Below are 26,181 nucleotides of genomic sequence, written 5' to 3'. Positions count from 1 at the left end.
GGGTTGATGTAACCGCCCCTGCTCACCCTCTTGCCCTACCCCTGAACCACGATAATTATATATTCATAAATTTATAAAATAAAACTTGGTGAGATAAATTTTACAATTACACAAAACTCTTACTTATCTTACTGTACAAGGCGTTTTGAACAACATTAATTGATCTTACTTAAATGAAGATATGATCTTCGCACTTTGCTGGACAATTTAAGCAATTGTCTCATGAACTTGAAAAATTCAGGTGACTCAACGGGATTCGAACCCATGAGCTCTGCGGTGCCGGTGCAATGCTCTGACCAACTGAGCTATGAAGTCACACAGTGATGAGCAGGTCAATTTTGTTGGGCTCATGTTTTCTCCTGAAAGGAATGTCATATGAAAGAATGTCACCGTTGAGTCACCTGAATTTTTCAGGTTGATAAGACAATTGCTTAAATTGTCCAGCAAAGTGCGAAGATCATATATTCATTAAATTTCAAACACCGCACTGTATAAAATCATTCTTTCATATAAATCGATCTCTTTATGAGCATTACTGTAATGGTTAATCAAGCAATCTTAATTAAATGACGTATTAACAAATATGCATTATTTATATATATGTAGTCTACATAGTAACTGTATTTTACATTTTCTCTTGTGTTGCAGGACGATATCTTCATTCTGATTCAAGTTTGTTAGGCAAAGCTTGGTTGGTGGGAAACTATCGAAACGACTCTCTCGTGTGCTTTTCATTTTGGTATTACATGAATAGAAGTGTTTTGTCAATATTAAATATCTACCAAGAATCTTTTCACAATGGATACAATCTTTTACTATGGTCATTAAGTGGTAATCAAGGAAACAAGTGGAAAAAAGGCCAAGTCACAGTTAATTTTACAATGGGTCTATCTAGGGTATGCAACTTACACATATATATGCAACTTAAAATTAAACTTCGGCAATTTGTCCAAGCCGCTTACTTTTTCTTCATAGTTAATCGTTGAAGATGTCAAGCGTAGATACAAAGGAAACTTTGTAGCTCTCTACAACCTTGCTTTTGTTCAAGGAAGCTGTGACACAATACCAAAGATGGCCATTCCTAGCAATGCTTTTGGTAAGTATTTGCTTTCTCGGAGTGTTTTGCTGGATCACTCTTGTTGTTTTTATGTTCTTGGAAATTTTCCAAACTTTTCATTTGGTTCATAGTTAACTTACCTAATGAGAAAGGAAACATCACATACAATAAATAAATCAACTGTAAACTGTCAATTGTCAACCGGTGATTTATTTTCAAAAATCTTCTTTTCAGATTGTTCTAATGGTTCATTCTTTTCATTTCAAAGTAATAAATGCGAAAAATGTCCAACTTCTACATATCAACCACACTCAAAACAAACCCGTTGTCTTACCTGTAATGATGGTAAAGGTACCATCAATGTTGGTGCTGTGAGTGAACAAGAATGTATAAAAGGTAATTTTTAAGGTGTCACTTCAGTGCTGAAAAATTAATATACTATGAATATTTTTTAACTCTTCCTTGGTTTTTATATTAAAAGGAATAATCTAAGCTGTATATACCTTGTTTGCACGGCTAGATTTGATAATATACGCAGGCTATGTCACGTTTAACCACTTATTTTTATTTGCCTTCATCACGTGAGTAGCTCTCATTAGAATGACGTTCGAACAAATAATCTCATGAAAGCAAGTCGAAAGCCTGGAAGAGCACGGCACTATATAAATAAAACAAAAATAACATCACTTTCTCTAATTTCTGAAATAACAATAATTCTAATATACTACCAAATACATTGCGATTACATTGCATCGTAAAATTTGTATTGAGGTTAAAACAAGAGAGTTGATAAAATAAACGTAATGCTGCTTTTTTGAAAATTCCATATAACGTAAAAGTTACCAAAACAGCTTACATTCCATATAAAAAAGTTTTTAACGTACATAATTTGCATTTTGCCAAGTTGTTTACACAAGGTGTATATAAAAAAACTGAACAATCAGAAAAACCACTCTAAATTCATCAGCGCGCAAGATCTTCAAAACCTTTAGTGAAATAAATAGTTCGACTTCCAATAGCTAGTTCATCTGACAGAAATTTTTGGCAAATAAAAACGATGTTGCGGGAGAATTGTGTTACCGAAAAGTATTTTGAAAAAACTCGTGCTCTAAAATCAATAGAATAAAAAGCAGTTGGAACAAGAAAGGTTAAAATATGGTACATGTTGTTCAAGCATACAAAGTTTGGGAAATTTGGTTTAACCGTATACAAACACTTGGCAATCAAATTGCAGACTATTTAGCGGTTTTTTTATTTGCCATGTTTCAAAACCTGAACGAATTAGTCAAATTTGATTTCATTTACCCTCAAATTTATGTATAATTAATAAGGACTATATCAAAATGCCATTTAAAAATGAAAAATTCAAAGCAATTCACAACTTAAAAGTTATGAATTCGCATATTCATCAGCGAAATTTCCCATAACTTTGTTACCTTTAAAAACATATGTCATATTGTAATCCTATATCTTCTAATTTCTTTTTACCTGTATGATTTTTATGCGCAAGCTATTTCAAATGCGTTTCTCTGTAATACAATTTTTACCTTATGAATTTTTCTTATTTGAGACAATTTTACTCTCAGATAATGCATTGGAAATCCAACTGACTATTTCCACGAAACGTGTTTGCAAATCGTATGCCCAAATGACTTTTGTGTCGTTTTCCAAACTTTTCAGGTTTTTTGACACACCCTGTAGAGTAGAATTACCATTATTATCATTTAAAAACCATGCACACTAGGTTGATTTTTTGCACTGCCTACTAATTCTAAAAGCTTTGCAAGCAAAACAGGTAGAAGAATTTTAATTCTTGTTGCAAACTTTAGTGTTAATAAGTTGTTTGGTAAAATTCATTATAAATTTAGTGCACATCAAAGATGTCTGTGTGTCCACGACTTCGGTGACTGGAAATCTTTTAGCACAATTTCAAGTTTTTCTGCTAAACATTCGACAAATGTTGTCAAACAACAAAGAAGAATTGATAAATAATTTAAAAAGAAAAATCATTTTTACCTTTAAAAGATTATAATGCTTTTATCATTTAAACTTTGCTGTGGAAGATAGCGTTGCTTAAAAATCTGTTGTCTTGTGTGGTGTGTTTTTGTTTCATACAAATGCATTTCAGACTTCTGCTTTATTTTGAACAACTAAAATGGCTATTAAAATTTCGATTTTTTTCCCATTCAGTTTTGAACTTTAACTTCAGCGTTGGTGTGTTTTTGTTTCATACAAATGCATTTCAGGCTTCTGCTTTATTTTTAACAACTAAAATGGCTATTAAAATTTCGATTTTTTTCCCAATCAGTTTTGACCTTTAACTTCAGCGTTGGTGTGTTTTTGTTTCATACAAATGCATTTCAGGCTTCTGCTTTATTTTTAACAACTAATGTGGCTATTAAAATTTCGATTTTTTTCCCATTCAGTTTTGAACTTTAACTTCAGCGTTGGTGTGTTTTTGTTTCATACAAATGCATTTCAGGCTTCTGCTTTATTTTTAACAACTAATGTGGCTATTTAAATTTCGATTTTTTTCCCATTCAGTTTTGAACTTTAACTTCAGCGTACATTCCATAGGCGTACGGAATCAAAAAAATTGGGGGGTGATGACACATTCTTGCCCGACGAAAACAAAAACTGCCCTACAGGAAATTCATTAGTAAAAGAGACAATCTAAACCTTGATTGCATGGCAGCTGCATAGTATTAAGGTTAAAAATATTGCTAAACTGTTTTTATACTCCATTTTTGAGTACATATTGGTTGAGTACTTTATCGTTTACCAACTGATATCGCACCTTACTAAGTTATTTGTACATAAAGTATATTTTGCATTTATAATAAGCTTAAAGGACACCGATTTGTGCTCATTTCAATTTGGTGGAAATTTTGTACAAAAGCGACAAAAATGAATGCATATAAGAATGGAAAAAGCTTTAGGCAGGAATAAGCAATGACGTAGGGAAAGGAGTGCAGGTAAGCCAGGGCTTACTTAAAGATTTTGTCACATGATGCAACATGTGACTATGAATCATTAGTCAAACATCATACAAATGAGATCAGAACGAATTCGTTATAGCTAATATCAAAGAAAGGGTTAGGAAAGTGTAAATATGTCGTACAATTTGTAAATTTTTCCATCCTTTCAATTTCAATGTTTTTGAATTTCTATGCAACATGTTAGAGGCATTCTATCCTACTGGATGTTCATCATCATTTCAGCGTAAAAAATTAAGAAGAGACCTTTTCTTGAAAATTCACTGAAGATGGACTTAGGATTCGAATTAAGATTTAAACTATGAAAAAGAATTTATTTAAAGTGAAAGAGACAGCCCTTTTTTTAATGTACCCGCTTTAAATATTTTTTTATATTTTTCTTTTATTATACGACGTTAAACTGTTAACTTATTCGACAAATATATTTAATTCGATTGAAACGTGAAAGGCAGAGAGGCGTAACAACGGATGGCAATTATTGCCAGGAATAATTTAAAGCCGTGTTACTGCGCCGCCCTAGCCCCCACTCCCGTACCCACATAAATAAAAGTCAAATATAGTTTAGATATAAAATATTTCTTTTACAAATTTAATCTACTCACAAATACTTTTATCTGATAGCATTATTAAAATAGATTTCTGAACTATTTTATGGATCTATTTTGATAAAATCTACAACTTTTTTGTTCAGAATGTCGTCCAGGTCATTATTATGATTTTTCTGAAATGGTTTGTACAAAATGTCCACGAAACTCGACACAAGAGAAGAAAGGACAGATCACATGTGACGTGTGTCCAATAAATCTACCAATCACAGTGAAGGAAGGAACGGTTTTTCAATCAGATTGTATTCAAAGTAAGTTGAAGTTTTTGAAACACATCAAAATAATTTGGTTTAATAAAACAATTTTCGTGTTTAGATTGTAATGCAGGCTCTTACTTTAACAAAACGACTTTAAATTGTACGAAATGTAAAAGAAATAGTTATCAACCACAGACAGGAAAAACAAAATGTTTTACGTGTGAAATAGACAAGATCACCATAGAAACTGGAGCTATTGACAAGACACAATGCATTGAAGGTAAGTTGAATAATGACAATGAAGATGTTAAATTATTTTATTGATGAGAAGTAGTTATTATACTTTAATTCACTACTGCACCTGTTACTTGTTTTTAAATATTTTGCTAAAAGTATATTCTTTTCCAATCTCATATTTATTATCATGAGCGTTCCTTTTTCATTTTAATGTGTCGCTTGTATTTACAATCTTTTACAGATTGTTCTGCTGGTTCATTCTACTCGTTTCAAACCAACCAATGTGAATATTGTCCAGTGAATTTTTATCAACCCAACTTTGGTCAAATTCATTGCATTGCCTGTCGCAATAGTACAGTTACAATTGAAAATGGGACAATCAGCCATCTTGACTGTATCAAAGGTCATAAATACTTTGCCAACTACACCTTGTGTATGTACACCAGCCATATAATGATTCGTCAATTTGCAATTTTAAAATATCCATGTGTTTTTGTAGACTGCCATCCAGGATACATGTACAGTTTCAACCAATCAGATTGTATTCCTTGTCCTAAAAACACGTATCAACCAATGAAAGGACAGTTTCAATGTAATCAATGTCCACATGGTACAATAACGTACACAGATGATCTTCACGTTAATATAACCGACTGTAAAGAAGGTATGTTTATCTTCAGTATTTCATGGATCAAATGTTGATATCATCAATAATTAATTTATTTGTTTTTAGAATGTCGTCCAGGATATTACTTTAATTTGTCTGAAATGGTTTGTACAAAATGTCCACGAAACTCGACACAAGAGAACAAAGGACAGATCACATGTGACTTGTGTCCAATAAATCTACCAATCACAGAGAAGGAAGGAACAGTTTTTCAATCAGATTGTATTCAAGGTAAGTTGACGTTTTTGAAACACATCAAAATAATTTGGTCTAATGAAACCCTTTTCGACTTTAGATTGTAATGCAGGTTCCTATTTTAACAAAACGACTTTAAATTGTACCAAATGTAAAAGAAATAGTTATCAACCACAGACAGGAAAAACAAATTGTTTTAAGTGTGGAATAAAAAAGATCACCATAGAAACTGGCGCTATTGACAAGAGGCAATGCATTGAAGGTTGGTTGAAGAGTGAGTGACAATGAAGTTGTTAAATTATTTTATCGGTTAGAAGTAGTTATTATACTTTAATAAACTACTGCATCTTTCGCTTATTATTGAAAATTTTGTTAAAAGTATATTCTTCTCCACTTTAATTATAGTAACATTATGTCGTCCTATCTCATTTTAATGTGCTGTGTGTATTTACAATCTTTTTTTCTGTTGGTTCATTTTACTTGTTTTAAACCAACCAATGTGAATATTGTCCAGTTAGTTTTTATAAACCACAATTTAGTCCAATTAGTTGCACTACCTGTCACAATGGGACAGTTACATCCAAAAAGTAGAAAATCAGCCATCTTGACTGTATTAAAGGTCATAAATGTTTCACCATCTACACCTTGTATAATGTATATGTACACTTACTTTATAATGACTCGTTAACTTGTAACTTTAAAGAACTGCTGTGTTTTTGTAGACTGCAATCCAGGATACATGTACAATTTCAACCAATCAGATTGTGTTCCCTGTCCTAAAAACACATATCAACCAATGAAAGGACAGATTCGTTGCAATCAATGTCCACATGGTACAATGACGTACACAGATGATCACCACGTTTATATTAGCGACTGTAAAGAAGGTATGTTTATCTTCAGTATTTCATGGATCAAATGTTGATATCATCAATAATTAATTTATTTGTTTTTAGAATGTCGTCCAGGATATTACTTTAATTTGTCTGAAATGGTTTGTACAAAATGTCCACGAAACTCGACACAAGAGAACAAAGGACAGATCACATGTGACTTGTGTCCAATAAATCTACCAATCACAGAGAAGGAAGGAACAGTTTTTCAATCAGATTGTATTCAAGGTAAGTTGACGTTTTTGAAACACATCAAAATAATTTGGTCTAATGAAACCCTTTTCGACTTTAGATTGTAATGCAGGTTCCTATTTTAACAAAACGACTTTAAATTGTACCAAATGTGAAAGAAATAGTTATCAACCACAGACTGGAAAAACAAAGTGTTTTACGTGTGGAATGAACAAGATCACCATAGAAACTGGAGCTATTGACAAGATACAATGCATGGAAGGTAGGTTAAATAATGACAATGAAGTTGTTAAATTTATTTATTGATGAGAAGTAGTTATTATACTTTAATTCACTACTACACCTGTTACTTGTTATTAAATATTTTGCTAAAAGTATATTCTTTTCTAATCTAATATCTATTATCATGTGCGCTCCTTTCTTATTTTAATGTGTCGCTTGTATTTACAATCTTTTATAGATTGTTCTGCTGGTTCATTCTACTCGTTTCAAACCAGCCAATGTGAATATTGTCCAAAGAACTTTTATCAACCCAACTTTGGTCAAATTCATTGCATTGCCTGTCGCAATGGTACAGTTACAGTTGAAAATGGGACAATCAGCCATCTTGACTGTATAAAAGGTCATAAATACTTTGCCAACCACATTTTGTATATGTACACCAGCCATATAATGATTCATGAATTTGCAATTTTAAAATATCCATGTGTTTTTGTAGACTGCAATCCAGGATACATGTACAGTTTTAACCAATCAGATTGTGTTCCCTGTCCAAAAAACACATATCAACCAATGAAATATATCTTCTTGTCCAATCTATATTAGTATCATGAGGTCACATGGATATTCTATTCTCACCAGGTTCTTCACGCAAATTTATCCGAAAACTTATAAAGACTGTTATTCCCTATGCAATAGCGGCAATTTTGTTTCTGTTTTGTATTCTCTTGTTGTGTTATCACCTTAGATGGCGGATGAAGAAAAACAAAAAAATGGTGAGTATAAAATAAGCAAAAACGATCAACATTTGTCGTTAAAGCAGTAAATGCCTTTTAAACGGTGCTTAAAACTCGACACCGTTTATCATTAGGAAGTTTTCAATGCATAGCAATTTTACTGCAACTCTAATTGACTATTTAGACGAGATCTGGCAATGGCCGACCAATATACCAACGAGATCGCATCTTAAATCAAGGTACAGTAACTTCCTTATACAATAAATTCATGATTATTTTTGAACAAAAGGATTTATCAGTTATTCAAATAACATCGATATTATTTATGCATAATATGTATAATATCAAGTTATACACATACAATCTTTTGGTTGAACGAAAAAATCGAAAGATATACTTTTACTTTGTCCTTTTAAATTTTGTGTTGAAAACGTTACTGAAAAATAAAACATAATAACTGTTACTTTTGATGTCATAAAAGCTTTATGAAAATATTTTGTTTATAGAAATCACAAATTGTACCGCATAATAAAATATTATTCACGTTAATTTAAATGCCATTGAAATGAAACGGCATTTTTTCATCTCTTGTCATAGATCACAACTCTGAAACCAACTTAAATGATCCAACAAACGTATCTGGCAACGAATTTCTGCTCCAGTCTCGATCACAACAAAGTCAGAATCACGTGTATGAAGAGCCGAGATGGGAACCCGAAATGCATTCCAATGTTGTGAAAGTCAGTTTTGAACCTCGTCCTCCCGGATATGAGGAACCTAGTATAGTAATCTTTTACAAGTCTCCGCAGAACCAGAGTGTTGATCAATTCGAAAATTCTTCTGTCCGTGATTCAATGATTAATGAAGATAATGATGAACGATATACATCTTTGATATTATCCCAAGGCTGTAGAAATGACTTAGAAAATAATGATTATCAACCATTGCTGACGAATGGTAATGTAACAAATGGTGAAAGTGTTGATCAATACCAAAATTCTTTTGTGAGTGATTTGATGATTAATGAAGAGAAAAGTGAGCAATATAAATCTTTGATAAAACTTCCAGGAAGTAGAAATGATACAGAAAATGACGGTTATCAACCATTGCTGAAGAATGGTAATGTAACAAATGGTAAAAGTGTTAACGAATATCGAAATACTTCTGTCAGTAATTCGATGATCATCGAAGACAAAGGCGAGAAATATTTGACAATTATTGAATGAGACTGAGCATTATTCACACCGACGTCAATGCTTGTTTTATTGCACAATTATAAATGTAGCAGTCTTTAAACTATTTTTGTATGGAAGCTAAAACGTTAAATTCAACATTAAATAATCATAACGGTTTGCTTTCGTGTCCCTCGTATAAAACTCGTTGAAAACTCTCCTGACTTACAGCGTAAATCGTAATTTACACGAGCAAAGTTTCTCTGGCAAAGTTATATGCCGCTAGACTATATCCATGTAAATGAGTAAAATGTCTATTTGCCAAAGTTTTCTTTGACAAGGATTATTTTATCGTGTCTATGGGAAATTTTGTTCATTGCTTACAGTAGCTTCGCCAGATAGATAAGTAAGAGGGAGAATATATATATATTCATGTTTTAATCACTAATCTGCTTATTTCGATATCGATGATTGTTTCAGATGCTCCATTGCACACTTTTTTGTATTTCCTTTTGTCTTCGCTTATTTAAGAGAAAACGAAGCTTTAGTAAATCCCCCTTCGTTTACTTATAAAAAGTTATTTTAATATGCAAATTTCTATGTTTAAACAAGTGATTGCAAGTAGTGTAAGACCTTTTATACGTTGCTATTACAAGCACGACAATTAAACTTTTAGTCTTAGCTGCATACAAAGTATGAATATCATGTCGATGCTGTTTTCATCCACAACCTGTTTCTTTAGCACAAGTTTAATTAATCATCGCTTATCAAAGACAGACGATATGTCCATAAATGAGCAAAGAAGAGAAGCATTCAATTCATATACTTTGTTTTTTTAAGACACAATATTGTGCTAGCTTGTACAGCTGTTTCCTTTCTTTAGGTAAGATAATATAGATATCTGATGTCTTGTTTTATAAATATCCAGTTCACTCAAATCAAATCAATGGTTTTTCTCTTAAAAAGAACGAACATTGACTTTGATTTTATTTTCTACATACGTTTACTCCGTCAGGATCATTTCATTTGCTAAGTTTTATTTTCCCTAATTGGCTAACCCCCTCTGTTCACGGATATTCCACATTTTAGAAATAGCATTTTTGTTTTCATGATCCTGATGGCATATGATCACAGTTTGACAGAATTTTTGAAAACACTTGCATGGAGGTTATCACTGTCCATCAATGAAATGCTTTATTTTGTTCATTTCCTTGTCGACCTCAATGGGGAATTTTCTGGTTTGATTGAATATTGAAAAAAAAGAATTCTTAGAAAAAAGAGGGGTGAAGTGTTAGATCAAATTTACGGGGACTTTCACATGTTTTAAAATGCTGATTGTAGAGCACAAATCTCCCATGATCAATATGCTACAAAATGACGTCAAACGACAATCAGTTTGTGACTCACGATGTGATTCAATATTTCTGAACATCTTGTACTTTTAGCAATCAAATTGCTCTTTCTTATACTTGCTGGGATTTTCTACTGACCTTATTCTGAAAAAAAGTACTAAAAGATGGTTGGGAACCAGGAAGGGTCACTGCTTACGGCAATCACTTCTTTCGGACTATTGCAGAAGTAACAATTGGAATGGATGAATATCGTGTTCTTAATATGAACATGATATCTAATGGACGCCACGATGAGGAATATTACAAAAAAAATGAAAGTGAGTAAGTTGTGTAGAAAATTGTGATCATTTTTAGTACAACCTTAGATATCATAAAGACTGGAAAAAATAAATAAGAAAGCGAAACACACTCATCCATAGACAACATGCGGAACTTTAGACGTAGTTGTATATTTCACTTGGAATTTCTTGTATGCGTTGCCATATCGTGACTGATCTTGCATGCTTGCAATATAGCCAAGTAAAAACGGTGACAAATGCGGTGGACATTAATGCAGAAAGGATTGTTATTCTTCAATAGAGCATTAACTTTTCCCACTTCTTCTGCCGGAACGGATGCCCTTTCTGACCTGAACCAAAACAATTTTCTGGTCAGAGATCTTATGTTGTTCCATGATCATGGTTGCCTCGTGCAGTGCGATGGCTTTGCAGTTGCATACCTTTACACATTTTAGATAAGTAGTTTTAACTTCAGATGTTGGTGTTATAAAACGAATGACAGTCCCAAGATGCTTTTCCAAACATCTGTTGATCATTTTCAATCCTACTCTCAGACGTTGACCAATATTCAGCCGAGCAGTCGAGTTGCTGATTTTGATGAGCGTCTTGAGCATTTGGTTGAAATTGTGTGGACCGTCATATTTTACATGAGCTTGACTATAACTTAACAAATGAATTGCAGGAATTTTAAATGCCTTAGAAATTTCAGGAGAGGCTTGAAATTTGAATTACTGTGTCTTGTGTAGCAACCAGGAAACAAGTCTTTATTCCAGATTTCACAGCCCTCGTTCTTCTCTTCGACCCTCTCTACTTATAGCGTTCTTCCTAAAGTTGTTAAGTTCCTGTGCACCATTGCTCTGTAATTTAACCATACATATAGTTACTTTGATTTTGTGTGACCTGACTGGCCTCCCACTTTCTTCAGAAACAGTTTAAACGGCTTAGGGGAACTCTTTCTAAAATGTTGATAATGTATAATAGTTAACGGGATCCCCTAGAGTCACCTGAATTTTTCAGGTTCAGGACACAATCGATTAAATTGTCCAGCAAAGTGCGAAGATCATATCTTCATTTAATTTATGTTTTTGTTACTCAATATCATGATTATCTAATACTTTGTATAATCCGGTTATTGTGCATTATGTTTAGTGTAATTAGACGATGTTTTGAAGAATTAAATAGTCTTACATAAATCACAATATTTTGTCTCTGCGTGCCAAGTTTTGCACTTCATACTGCATTAGTTTAAAATATCACTGACAGCTTATATTTAATCCTTTTGGATTAAGGAAGTCAATCCTGTTCCAAATGTAATCCATAATTGTACAACTGGCGTAAAAGGATTTGCAAGTTTCCTTATTTTAGTTTCGTGGTGTTAATATAATTTATTGATATTGTGCATAAATTAACTAATTTTTTTTAATTCAAACCACATGCGTTGTATTGATGCTTTCAAACATTGCTTGAGGAAGTTGATGATGAAAGCCGAATCAAACTGTGTGCCGCAGCCATAAGAAATGACTTTATAATGCAGCACACAAACATTTTGACTTTGATTTTCTGGTGCATTTTCTTGCAATATTATTATTTACTTCATTTTAATCAAATCTGCAAGCAATTTTATTATTTCAATGTAAACAATACAATTTCGATGAGCCATTGATATTGGTAACTACTCTACTATATTTTCTCTGCTATCTTATATTCATTATTATTTAAAGCAGTAGCCAAAAGAAATTGTATTCTAACTATTTCAAACTGTTATTATTGTTTATTTGATTTCAATCAAATTCTTAGGTTGTTTGATTATCTTAATTCGAAAGTTTCATTTCCACCAGGCATTATTATTGATATTGACTATACAATGTTTTCTCTGCTATTTTATATAAGTTTTGTTTTTCAAGTCGTAGCCTAGTTACACGTTTTATATGTTTTTATAAAAGTCTAAATTTAAAAAGGGTAACCTATGCACTCAACTTAGTCACTGAAAATTCACCTCACTCGAAAAAACCTTTAAGGGGAAGTTGAGGTAAGAAAGCTGAAAAACCTGAAAACCTGACAGGTGAAGAGGAAGTCTTTTGAAAAAATCAACTCCAAAAAGTTTTTCTAAATCGTTAAGACCTTGGAAAATTGTTTTTCGTTTTGCTAAGTATCGTTTTTTCTTTAAACATGAGCAATTTCTTATTGCTGATGTTTAGCTTTATCAAGGCATTTCGCGGCCATGTTCATTTGTTCGTGTTATCGTGTTTGAAGAAGTTTTCTCATTCTACTGCATGTGAAATTATAAAACTCGTTCTCAGATTTAAATAATGTATACAACATGTTTACGTAAGCTTGTTAACTCACGAATATGTTGAAGCAGATGTTGTGGCTTTTGCAAGAAAAATTGAACGTTTTAATGAGACTTTAGATTACATATACAGAGCAATTGAAACTTTAATTGCAAGGTGACAAAATTGTTCAAAAAATGACGAGGAAATGCTTAACAATCCAGCATGTTTTGTTCATTTTCCATTTCAGCAATTCACTTACAATAATAAAGTTCATAGTTTTCTTGTTAGTCCGTACTACGTTATCACAAGTTATGAATTTTTTTATAAATCTTCACTTCACATGGAAAGATTGTTTTTGATGATATGAACAAAGAATAAAACGTAAATTTTATAATAACAATATACTTTGAATTTGAGATATTTCTATACTGTTGGTTCATTGCAGTGAAGTTTATCTGTAATTGCAGATGCGCTGTGAAAATCTGTAAAAGGACTGTATATAAAAATAAGTACGCTAAGCGTACATGTATCTGCTCATGATGGTTGTTGATAGATTTATGGCTGCGAATGGCTAAGTGACGTGAAAAAGGGGCACAATATGAAAAATATTTCGGAGAGGGACATTAAGTATTTCAAAGACAGACTTTTAAAATGAAACTATGCTTTTACCACATTTGGTCTAAACAAATGCAAACTTAAAGACGACATTTTCCATAAAGAACAGAACTCGGTTAGTAAGGGTTTATAATTATCGATTTGTAATCAGGTGCAATGCAAAAATATGCAAGTGCACTTTGAAAGGTTCTTACTACACTGTGAAAATTGGTAATTACACTGTACAAAAGCTCTAATCAGTTAATTGCACTGTAAAATTGTGTAATTGCTCTGTAAAAATTTGCAATTGCACTATTTTCTTTAGCATAAACATTGAAAATCTCGTTTATTTGACAACTTTAAAACCTAAATAAATTCCTCACACGAACAAGTTCCACTTCTAGGACCAAGAAGAAGCGAAGGAATTGGTCGAATAGAAATTTTCTACTATGGAGAATGGGGCACAATTTGTGACGATAGTTGGGATTTGCAAGATACTATGGTTGCATGTCGTCAACTTGGTTATGGTAGAGCAGTAAAGGCTTTAAAAGGAAGTTCTGTTCCAGATGGCTGTGGAAAGATATGGTTAGATAATGTTGTTTGTACGGGTTCAGAAGTTAACGTATCGGGTTGTACACATAATGGATGGGAAAAACACAATTGTGGACACGGTGAAGATGCTGGTGTAGAATGTTCATCATGTACGTATTTTAAAATTCTTATAAACTATTCATCATATTAATATTGAAAATTTTTTAAATCAATCTGTGTTTCCTCCAACATAAACATCTAAAACCTTGTTTACTTTACAACTTTGTAAACAAAATTAATTTTTTAAAATGAGCCAGTGCGACTTCAAGGACCAAGAAGCAGCGAAGGGATTGGTCGTGTGGAAATTTTCTACAATGGAGAATGGGGCAAAATTTGTGACGATAGTTGGAATTTCCAAGATGCTATGGTTGCATGTCGTCAACTTGGTTATGGTAGTGCAGTAAAGGCTTTAAAAGGAGGGTCTGTTCCACATGGTATTGGAAAGATATGGTTCGATGATGTTGCTTGTACAGGTTCAGAAGTCTAAGTCTCTAGTTTTCACATAATGGATGGGAATCACACAATTGTGGACATCATGAAGATGCCGGTGTAGAATATCTAACATGTAGGTATTTTTTCTACTTTGTAGTAACTATTTGTAGCATTTATATTAAAAAATTTAAAATCAGTTTGTGTTTGCCAACTTTTCTGGAACAAAAACATTGAGCACATTGGTTACTTAAAAACTGTGAAGTTTAAAATATTTTTTTCAGACGAGCCAGTTCGACTTCAAGGACCAAGAAGCAGCGAAGGGATTGGTCGTCTAGAAAATTTTAACAATGGAGAATGGGGCACAATTTGTGACGATGGTTGGGATTTGCAAGTAGCTATGGTTGCATGTCGTCAACTTGGTTATGGTAGTGCAGTAAAAGCTTTACAAGGAAGCTCTGTTCCTGATGGTAGTGGAAAGATATGGTTAGATGATGTTGCTTGTACGGGTTCAGAAGTTAATGTATCCAGTTGTTCACATAATGGATGGAAAAAACACAATTGTGGACATAAAGAAGATACTGGTGTAGAATGTCTAAACATGTAAATAATTTTTCTACATTTTAGTCACTATTTTTAGTACTTTAAATCAAGAATTTTTACAATCAATATTTATTTGCTTATTTGTACTGTGACTTATTGGCTGGGAAGTCCAAACAAACTACTTTTCAATTCAATAAAAAAAACATAGCGGCAGTTGTAAATATACAATGATTTCCACGATTGCAATCATTTGAAATTCAAAGATTACAAAACAATGCAATAAAGAAAAACACATTAGCAGGTAGCAAATACTGTTTTTGTGGTAAGTTTTTGGTCGAAGTTGTGTTTGTTGCACAACGTGGCTCTCTGATGCGAGAGGTAGACAGCGTTTTGCTAAATATCTATAAGTGTATTTTTGGCACGTTATAGTATAGTTTCTTATGCAGTTACAGCTAAATATGCACTCATGAGCTTTTTATAATATTTGATAGAGGGCCCTTGGTAAGATTAACTTTAGCTAACTATGCATGCTTATTTTGTGTACTCTTTAAATTCCTATTTTATTTTCTTTAACAACCTCCTTTTATGTCAAATATTTTTCGTGCGACCTTTTACATAAAGAAAAGAGGGAAAATGCCTTAAAGCTTTGAATTTGCTTGCGAAATAAGCGTTATAGTAAGAACTGAGAATTTTATTCAACTGTGTTTATCGTGTGTATTTTTCTCAGTGAAAACAAAGTTCTTGCTGAAGTTTGCATTGATGCACGTTTTCGCTTACGTGGACGGTGAAAACCAGTGTTATACGAAACAGAATGAAAAGAAAACCCTTTTTTCTTTAGCAAATCATTCTAAAATCGGTGACTTTGAACATGGCCTGGCTACGAGTTTATGTCCATGGGACAATGTTGAGGGAGTTGATGATGACGATTGGACTCTCTCAGATTTTAATTCCACCGGATCAACGTTTGGTAAGTTCTGAAACATAAAACAGACTGTTTTTTGTGAGTAGCCGCTGCGAATGCGAGGATTGATCTCGCTTTTTTATGGTATATTTTCGATTCCCGATATATTTCGATTGGCGAAGGCGTGATCTGCTATCGTCGTCCGGAGTCATGCCCTCGAAAATTATTTTAAATTTATACACTTGATATATATATATATATATACATTGTTATATGATTTATACTCTTGCCTATTCTTACATGATAGCAACTACTATCATGTAATATCATTATTATATCATATCATACTTTCATGTATTACTAATTAGGACATAATCTAGAAGCTTGCTTGCATGCGCTAGAAGCTTGCTTACATGCGTAAACATATTTTAGAACCGCAACCGCATTTGTTATTATTGTGGTTAACTACATCTTGCTGTAACATACTGCATTGCGTATGGGATGTAGGTCACAAAACCACAATACTTCCCATTAGATATTATATATATATATCAGTAGTTTAGACCACTGAGTACAACCTACGAGCACAATCTACGAGGAGACAAACTTAGGAGACATAGCCTACTGAAGTAGGTTGACAAGCTACAATCTACCAGACAACTATTTTGGCTTCTGTGCCATAACTATCTTTTGGCTTCTGTGCCTTTAATCTATTCGGAAAACTATTGTGAGTCATTGTTGGACTCACGAACGCTCAAGAATAAAGACTCGCGGTTGTACTCAGACAGAGGAGATAAGTATTACTCATACTTGATATTATTATTAAGACACTTATCTACTTTAATATTTACGCATTAATTAATAAATTGTTGAGAAATATAACTGGTTCACACTATCTTTGTTGCGTGTGGAAATAGAATCAAAATTAGTAGTTATTCTTTCGGGACGACGCACGTAACACCTATATTAATTGTGTTTTCACATTATAAACAAGATTACAAGAATATTTTGTCAGTGATTTTAAACGGTGAAATTCCAAATTTGTTATTAATTTTAAATATAGTTGTCCATCATGAAATATGAAAAATTACTGCATTTATATTTTTCATACGTTTTATAGACACAACTGCTTTGTCGATGTCATTTTCACAGCATTAAGCTTTCACTTTGACATTGCAATCCAAAAGAAACATATATGTGAAGGAGAAACATATATTTTACTGTAAAAAGTGAAAACACCATTTTTGTTTGGAAAAAAAAAACAATTAAGCTCTTTCATGGAAGTTACCACAAAATTGAACCGGGGGGTGGGAATGATTAATATTTACTAAATTTGCTCGATCTTATTTACCTAAAGTTAAGGTAAAATGTATAAATGTCAGCAAAAACTTTATTTTGCTGTAGAAAAATTTTGTGTGTAAATGAGATTACAGTGCAGTTTTATTGTTCAAATACTTAAGTTTGCTTTGTGTATTAGGTCACATTCAATGATAATGAATCTGATGTTTAACTACATGTCAAACTTTGTGCAATAAATACAATGAAATACTTGCATGACGTATATATTGTGTCCGTTTACGTTCAAGGATGAAAAGTAAAGCAAGGCGTTTACGGTTATTGCAATTGCACATAATCACTGGAGTACAGTCTTATGAATATGTTGTTGAGAAATATTAATTTCAAAACAACATTGCCCTAACTTGAATGATTGCCTGTTGTCATTTATCTATGCGGAATTTGGCATGAACTCGATTGATGATCGCTTGGGCAAACGGTTTTTGAAACTATAAAGCTCAAGATATAGCACAATTGCAAACTTTGTACTTGACACAAACATCAATTACAACTAGTTTGGTTAACAATACGAGGCCCTTATATTACGATAATTTGGCCAAGAGTTTTAGTTTTTAGTTTTTGTCCAAACTGAATAGATTTTAGGCCTAATATTTACGAAAGTTTGCTTTATTCCATTGGGTGGATACAGAGTTCTTGGAGACACTCGATCTGAATTGTGTTTTTAAATAGAAACTCAGCTTTGTACAACAAATACACGTTCTTTATATATTACATGTATGGTTTACATATATCTTACTTTTTTATGTGTTATAGGGCGATATCTTTATTCTCAAGGATGATTCTATTCACCAGGCAAAGCTTGGTTGGTGGGATATTATCACAACGACTCTCTCGTGTGCTTTTCACTTTCGTATTATATGAATAGAAGTGTTTTGTCAATATTAAATATTTACCAAGAATATTTTCACAATGGATACAATCTTTTACTGTGGTCATTAAGTGGTGATCAAAGAACTAAGTGGAAAAACGGCCAAGTCACAGTTAATTTTACAATGGGTCTATCTAGGGTTGGTATATAAATTAGACACATTTATAAGACTTAATTAAACTTCGTCAATTTGTGATACATAGTTTATTTGTTTTTACTTTAAAATAGTTAATCACTGAAAGCAATACAGATCATGGCAGTTTTACATCACTTGCTAATCTTGCTTTTACCTCTGAGCACTGTGACACAATACCAAAGATAGCCACTCCTAGTAATGTTTTTAGTAAGTATTCTTTCATACTTACAGGATTGTGAAGTGTTCTGCTTAATCACTCTCGTGATTGATTTTATGTCTTTGAAAGATAGGAAAATGTAATAACTCTTCATCAAACTTTTTATGTGGTTAATTTACATGAAGTAAATAAAAGGAAACTGACTGAATCACTCATTTTTGACTCTGAAGATGACTACCGCTAAGGTTGTAGAAATGTCAGTCAACTTCAATACCAACAGTCATTCTCAGGACTCTACTAACCTGGACGACCTTCATCCACAAACATGAAACTGTCTCTTGTCATATGTCAATCAGCAATCAATAAAGTTTTATTTTAGATAATCTTTTTTATATAGATTGTTCCATTGGTTCATTCTTTTCGTTTCAAAGCAAGAAATGTGAAAAATGTCCATTTTCTACATATCAACCATACACAAATCAAACTCGTTGTCTTACCTGTAATGATGGTAAAGGTACCATCAATGTTGGCGCAGTGATTGAACAAGAATGCATAAAAGGTAGTGTTACACTTCAGTGCTAAGCTTTTAATATTATGTAAATGTTTTTTGGCTATTCCTTAGTTTTTCTATTATAAGGAACAATTTAAAAAGTTGTGCAGACTTTGTTTGCACAGCTAGATTTGATAACATACTGATATTTCATATGTTATTTTGTAAAAATACGTATTTCTTTCATGTCTTTCTACGCTTCACTCTGAGACAATGCATGCTGTTGATTTTCTTTATCAATTTTATGGTGCAGTAGCTCAAAACTATTTACTCGTGTGATTTTCCATGGACAGACTTTTTGGGGAGGTGCAGGGGAGTGCCATCCCCTCAATTATCAGATTTCACCTATACTCATTACTGGCCAATATAAATACTCTTTCTCTTTTTTCACTGTTGGACATGTTCCTTCACCTCATTTTATTCATTACTGGTTGTTTCCCTTTTCCCGTACGCACCAATTGAAGAGGCCTAACCATTGCGTCGAAGTGTTTCTCAAGTATTTCGATAAATTTTCTCCTAACCATAAACCACCGCAAGAAGCTCTGTTTCAGTTTGCGCATGTTGTAAATTCGTATTATCATTCATGGTTTGAAGAAAATTTAATGATTCGTTAACTTGCAATTTTAAAATATTGATTTGCTTTTGTGGATTGTAAGTCTGGATGCATGTACAATTTCAACCAATCAGATTGTGTTCCTTGTCCTTGTTGTTTATATCATCAACAATTAACTTGCTTTATTTTTAGAATGTCGTCCAGGTCATTATTTTAATTTGTCTAAAATAGTTTGTGCAAAATGTCCACGAAACTCGACTCAAGAGAACAAAGGACAGATCACATGTGACGTGTGTCCAATAAATCTACCAATCACAGAGAAGGAAGGAACAGTTTTTCAGTCAGATTGTATTCAAAGTAAGTTGAAGTTCAAGGTAAACATCATAACAATTGAGTTTAATGAAACAGTTTTTTGATTTTAGACTGTAATCCAGGTTCTTATTTTAACAAAACGACTTTAAAGTGCACGAAATGTAAAAAAAATAGTTATCAACCACAGACTGGAAAAACAAAATGTTTTACGTGCGGACCTAACAAGTTCACCATAAAAACTGGTGCTATTGACAAGACACAATGCATTGAAGATAGGTTGAATATAAAGTTTTTAAATTATTTTTTTTGTTTTTAGATTTGAGAAATAGTTAAACTGCAGCCCTGGTTACCTGCATTTAAAAATTTTGCTAAAATCATATTCAAATATTGCTCTGAACAGTATATTTTTCATGGTTAATCACAATTGAGTTGTCCTTAAAAAACTGTTGAAAACAAAAATAAAGATATATGTAGCTATAAAATTAAAAACACGATGCATTTCGGCAGACTTATCCACAGTGCCGTGTTTGTTGTAAGGTAATTGAATTAAGTTTATGGTATAAACATCAAATTATTTAGTTTTATGAAACCCTTTTCGATTTTAGACTGTAACACAGGATCTTGTTTTAAAAAAGGACTTTAAATTTTACCAAATGTAAAAAAGAATAAATATTCATGAAAACTTTTGATTATTTTATTATAGTTTGGTGTTCGCTACGGTATTGAGGACGTCATGATACGATTTCAAAAACATGTCTCTTTGATAAAAATAATCAATGACTACACTTTCTTTGATTGGATAATTGTATATTATAGAAATAGCAAAACATATCAATCTTAAATCTTATATTTTACATTTCAGTCAAAAGTTTTACATTTGTTTGCCGAAAGGCTTCTTTACATTTATTTTCTATCTTCTCCAGGTCCTTCACACAAATTTGGTGGAAAAACTATAAAGATTGTGATTCCCTGTGCAACAGTGGCAATTTTGTTGCTGTTTTGTATTCTCTTTTTATGTTATCGTCGTAAGAAAAACAAGAAAATGGTATGTCAGCAAATACAAACGACATTTGCCGTTGAAGCAGTCGAAGTCTTTAAAACGGTGATGGACAGCGGCCACAGAACCGGGTGGGGGGATATTTGGGCAAATGCCCCCCTCTCCCCCTACCCAAACATTTTTTGTACATGAGAAGATAGTGCCTCTTATCACAAAATAAAAAGCTTTGATTTAAGACTACGTTTACACTTCGCCGTAGCGAAGAAGTGATGGCAAAATTTAAATGCGTTTACACTGATCCCTTTAAATTCCACTACAGTTTTGCGGGTGTTTAGTTTACACATAACGTCTCTTGTTATCAAAATTCGTTAGTTGTTTGTAAAAGATAGCGCCATTTCTTATTTGCAAATTGCTACATGTTTATATCTCTAGCCATAGGTCATAAAAAACCTTTGTAAGAATTATAACGGTGTCATTCGTTACGAAAACAAAAAAAGATCACCTTTTTCCATTATACGCTACAATGCACTACGAATTAAAGAGAACTGGTATCTACAGTGTAGCTAAATATTAAAGGTTAACAGTTTGCACGACAATGCGTAGTGCTTCGTTTATGTTCGACCTCGTTTAGAAAATGTGATGGTATCGCTCCGGAAAAGTGACGTTTTCTAAAATTTCCGCTCCGGTGCAGTATGAACTCAACCCGGTTCTGTTACTTTTTTTGAGCCGTTTTCAGACTGATCTGGAGTAGTATAAACGTAGTCAAAGAATGATGATGCTAAATACTTTGTAACAAATGCCAAGCGATCTTATTGCATCTTTAATCAATTATTTAGAAAACATCTGGTCAAGCAATAGACCAACGAAAGCCAGCTTGTATGTTGAACCAAGGTATAGTAACACCCTAATTCCTTCTCATTTTTTAACAAAAAGATGTACATTAGCTATTCAAATAACAACGATATTATAATGTGAATATAATACCATGTTTTACTCAGACACACAGTCGTGAGGTACAAATACCTTTACTTTGTGCTTTTGAATCTTGCGTTGAAAACGTTCGTCAAAAATATTGAGCCCTTAATAACTGAGCTCGAGATCTTTACGGAGAAATATCGCACCGATGTGTTTTTGTACAAAAAGACAGAGGTCCAATATTTCTCAGTAAAGACCGAGAAAGCGAGGTTATTAATAGGTTTATTATAAGGCAATATTTGACCTGAAACGAAGCTTGCGTTTTATCTCGTCTTTGCTGTTTTGTACGGGTTGACTTTCACTTTTCTAGTTTTTGTCAATCAAAACAGAAATCGTTTCAAATTGTATCGTCTGTATAGTTAAGCTGTTTTCCGAATGTTTTCCCTTCAAATCACATTCGTAAATGGTTTTTTGTTTTGATTTGTTTTGGGTTTTGCTGTTTGCTTTACGAAGTTTGTTTACATTTGACTTTAAAATTACGCGTTTTGGACCGTGATCGATTACAGGAAAATAATGGACCGGCAAGAATGTTTCCTAGCCAATCAAAACGCGCCATTTTGTCGGAAGTAACGCTTGCCAAATCATAAAACATAATAACTGTACATATTTATATCCCGAGAGCTTTATAACAATGTTAGTTTTGAAAAATCACAAATCGTGCCACGTATTAAAATAGTATCCATGCAAATTGAAATGCCACTAAAAACGGCTGTTTTTGATATATCTTTCCATAGATCAAAACTCTGAAATCAACTTACGATATGACACAACAAACTTATCTGGCAATGAATTCATACTCGAGTCTCAGTCACATCAAAGTCTGAATCACTTGTATGAAGAACCGAGATGGGAACACGAACATGCTGTGAAAATCAGTTTTGAACCTCGTCCTTCTGGATATGAGGAACCTATCTACCAAAATTCTTGTTTCAGTAGTTTAAGAATCAATGAAGATAAAGGTGAACAATATGAATCCATGAAAGGACTTGCAGGCAGTAGGAATGAGATGAAAAATAATGATTATCAACCAATGCCAAGAAAAAGTTTTGTGAAAAATGGTGAATGATCAATACGAAACTTCGTCTGTCAGTGATTCCATGATTAAACAAGATGACAATTGAATATTATAAAATAAAACATTTTTAATTTTAAAACAATATTTAGTAGAAAGATGATTCTCATCAATAAAGGAAGATTGCACCATTGAATGGTCTTAAAGAATCGACAAAGAAATGTTTCATTCATGTGAAACGAATTTCTGCAGCATAGCTGTTGCTTTTTGTTCCTGCATTAGTTCAGGTCTTGTATTAGTTCAGTCAGTAATCTCATTGATTTGATAATTTTGTTGATTAAAAATTTATAGTTCATTTTATATCGTATTTTATTTTATTTTTTTATTCAAGAAAATGTTTTCAAAATGTAAATTTACATGCTTCATCATGTGATTTGTAAGTAGCGCAGGCCTTTTCTACGTTGCCATTACATTCACAATAAATTTTTCGTTGTTGAAAGTGTGAATATAATTTTGTTGCTTGTTTTACTTATGACTTATTTATTGTGCGCAAGTTTCATTGCCGTTCATCAAGGAGAGAAGATACATTTTGAAAATGAGAAGAATGAACGAACATATATACCAGACATGCTAGTTTCTTTTGAAATGCAATGCCGATACGACATAGGCGCGTTCTCTATGTGGTAAGAACGCAGGCTCGCAAAAAATGGGGGCGTAAATTTCATGCACGTACATCATCGCCATATATTCGTGAGGTCCGTTTGTCAAAATTCAATAAAAAAATAACAAAAAACAATGAAATTTGTCTGGTTAAATTAAAAAAAAAATAGAAAGGGTTCTTTCAGTTCTCTGTCACTTCAGTTCACTGTTCTCTGTACACTGTGTTCACTTTTAAAGCGCATGTACCAAGTTAAGCAGGCTTACCCGAGGGTATCTGTCGCATTAAACCCCCCCTCTGAGCTAGGTTCATGTAATGGTTTCATTGCTTGCATTGCTTACAATCGAATGCTTCCTTCACTTCAGTCACTAAAATTTTTTCTAACTTAAAGAAGTGTTTGATTGTGCATCTGTTAAATTCTGTTTTTATAGGTGGTTTTATTAAAGCCTGGTTTTCACTTGCGACATAAAGGACAAACAAGGTCAAAAGAATATACAGAAGAAGGCAATGAAATAACTGACAAAAGCATCAACGTAAGCATAAGCACAGCAACTTGGCAAAAGCAGTAGAACAAAAACAAATTGAAAAGAAAATCCTGTTTCTTTTATTTCCTCCAATCTCTTGAGAATATGTTTTGCTTTGTGTTATCACTTGTGCTTATGTCGGCAGTGAAAACTAGGCTTTAGTGCATTCAGGGATATTAGTTTCAATGTCCTGCAAACCTGGGGATGGAATAATCAATGCATTAGATTCTTCCGTTTCAAACTTTGAGCTCACTGATTTGAATATTTTCAAGTATTGATGGTGTTCAAAGCGTATGTTGTTTATTGTCTGCAAGGGATTAAAGAAATTTATTAAGTTATTTAGTTAGGATTTCTGTTATTTAATGGTTGGTGTGAGCATGTGTATGATTTTGCTTTACGATTACATCTTGTAGTTAAATTATTGTTGACGTTGTTGATGGCTGATCACCGGTTTTCACAAGTTAGTGAGAAGAAAGTTGCCGACGCAAGGGAAAGACGATTGCTGTTACCACTCAACGACATAAATTGTGAAGCAGAAATGAGCTACGGGCGAAAGATTTATTTGTGTCTCAATTATTGTCGATATAACACTAGAACAAGAGGACTTTTGACTTGGTAAATTTGCCCTTTAAGTATAGTGTGGTTTCAATCGACTTGCTGAAGATACGTTTTATTTGTTCATTATTTTGACATCTCCTGTTTTACAGATTCTATGTTTACTCCGTCAGGATAATTTCATTTTCCATGTTTCAACTCCCCTAATCAGCTAACCCCATCTGTTCTCGGATATTCCACATTTTAGAAATAGCATTTTTGGTTTCATGATCCTGATGGCATATGATCACAGTTTGACAGAATTTTTGAAAACACTTGCATGGAGGTTATCAATGTCCATCTATGAAATGGTTTATTTTGTTCATTTCCTTGTAGAGTTCATTGGGAAATTTCTGGCTTGATTGAATATTGAAAAAAATCAGAAGTTATTGAAAAAAAAGGGATAAAGTGTCAGATAAAATTTACGGGGGCTTTCACATGTTCTAAAATGCTGATTGTAGAACACAAATCTCCCATGATCAATATGCTACAAAATGACGTCAAAGGACAATCAGCTTGTGACTCACGATGTGATTCAAAATTTCTGAACATCTTGTACTTTTAGCAATCAAAATGCTCTTTCTTATACTTGCTAGCATTTGCTACTGACCTTGTTCTGAAAAAAAGTACTAAAAGATGGTTGGGAACCAGGAAGTGTTGCTGCTTACGGAAATCTCTTCTTCTGGACTATTGCAGAAGTAACAATTGGAATGGATGAATATCGTGTACTTAAAATGAAGATGATATCTTATGGACGTCACGATGAGGAATATTACAAAAAAATTTTAAAGTGAGTACATTGTTTATAAAATTGATAAGTTTTAGTACAACCTTATATGGCATAGAGACTGGAAAAAATGAATAAGAAAGCGAAACACACTCAACACTAGACAACATGCGGAACTTTAGACGTAGTTGTATATTTCACTTGGAATTTCTTGTATGCGTTGCCATATCCTGATTGATCTTGCATGCTTGCGATATGTCCAAGTGAAAACGGTGTAAATGCGGTGGACAAAAATGCAGAAAGGATTGTTATTCTTCAATAGAGCATTAACTTTTCCCACTTCTTCTGCCAGAACGGATGCCCCGTCTGACCTGAGCCCCAACAATTTTTTGGTCAGAGATTTTCTGTTGTTCCATGATTAATAAAAATATTTACATGTTTATCCTTTCGCCGTTTTATTCGCTTTCATTATTGAGATTGAAAAGTTGGTTTCTTCAGCCGCCTCTCTAAATGTTTATGTTGACTTTGATTTGCTGTCACTGTTCATTCTTTTAAATAAGGAGTCTATCAACAGTTAGTTTTTCAAACGCTTTTTGTGGAGCATTTTGCATTAACAAAATCTTATTATAAAGTC

At 33.0% G+C, this 26,181-nt stretch overlaps 1 protein-coding gene across 1 annotated transcript in view; it reads left to right on the top strand.

Annotated features, from left to right (window-relative positions):
- Positions 1-26,181, top strand: part of LOC124448550 — a 325,208-nt gene that overhangs the window by 260,715 nt on the left and 38,312 nt on the right. Inside the window, exons 51-59 of the mRNA XM_046999527.1 lie at positions 4,745-4,909; positions 4,974-5,135; positions 5,334-5,495; positions 5,592-5,756; positions 5,826-5,990; positions 6,055-6,216; positions 6,677-6,841; positions 6,911-7,075; positions 7,140-7,301. Coding sequence (XP_046855483.1) covers positions 4,745-4,909; positions 4,974-5,135; positions 5,334-5,495; positions 5,592-5,756; positions 5,826-5,990; positions 6,055-6,216; positions 6,677-6,841; positions 6,911-7,075; positions 7,140-7,301 — 1,473 coding nt within the window. The remainder of the gene's footprint in view (positions 1-4,744; positions 4,910-4,973; positions 5,136-5,333; positions 5,496-5,591; positions 5,757-5,825; positions 5,991-6,054; positions 6,217-6,676; positions 6,842-6,910; positions 7,076-7,139; positions 7,302-26,181) is intronic.

This window comes from Xenia sp. Carnegie-2017, unplaced genomic scaffold (genome assembly GCF_021976095.1).
Source record: "Xenia sp. Carnegie-2017 unplaced genomic scaffold, XeniaSp_v1 HiC_scaffold_23, whole genome shotgun sequence".
Taxonomy (NCBI): domain Eukaryota; kingdom Metazoa; phylum Cnidaria; class Anthozoa; order Malacalcyonacea; family Xeniidae; genus Xenia; species Xenia sp. Carnegie-2017.
Note: the sequence above shows the minus strand (reverse complement) of the source record. Positions and strands in the feature narration are given on the sequence as shown.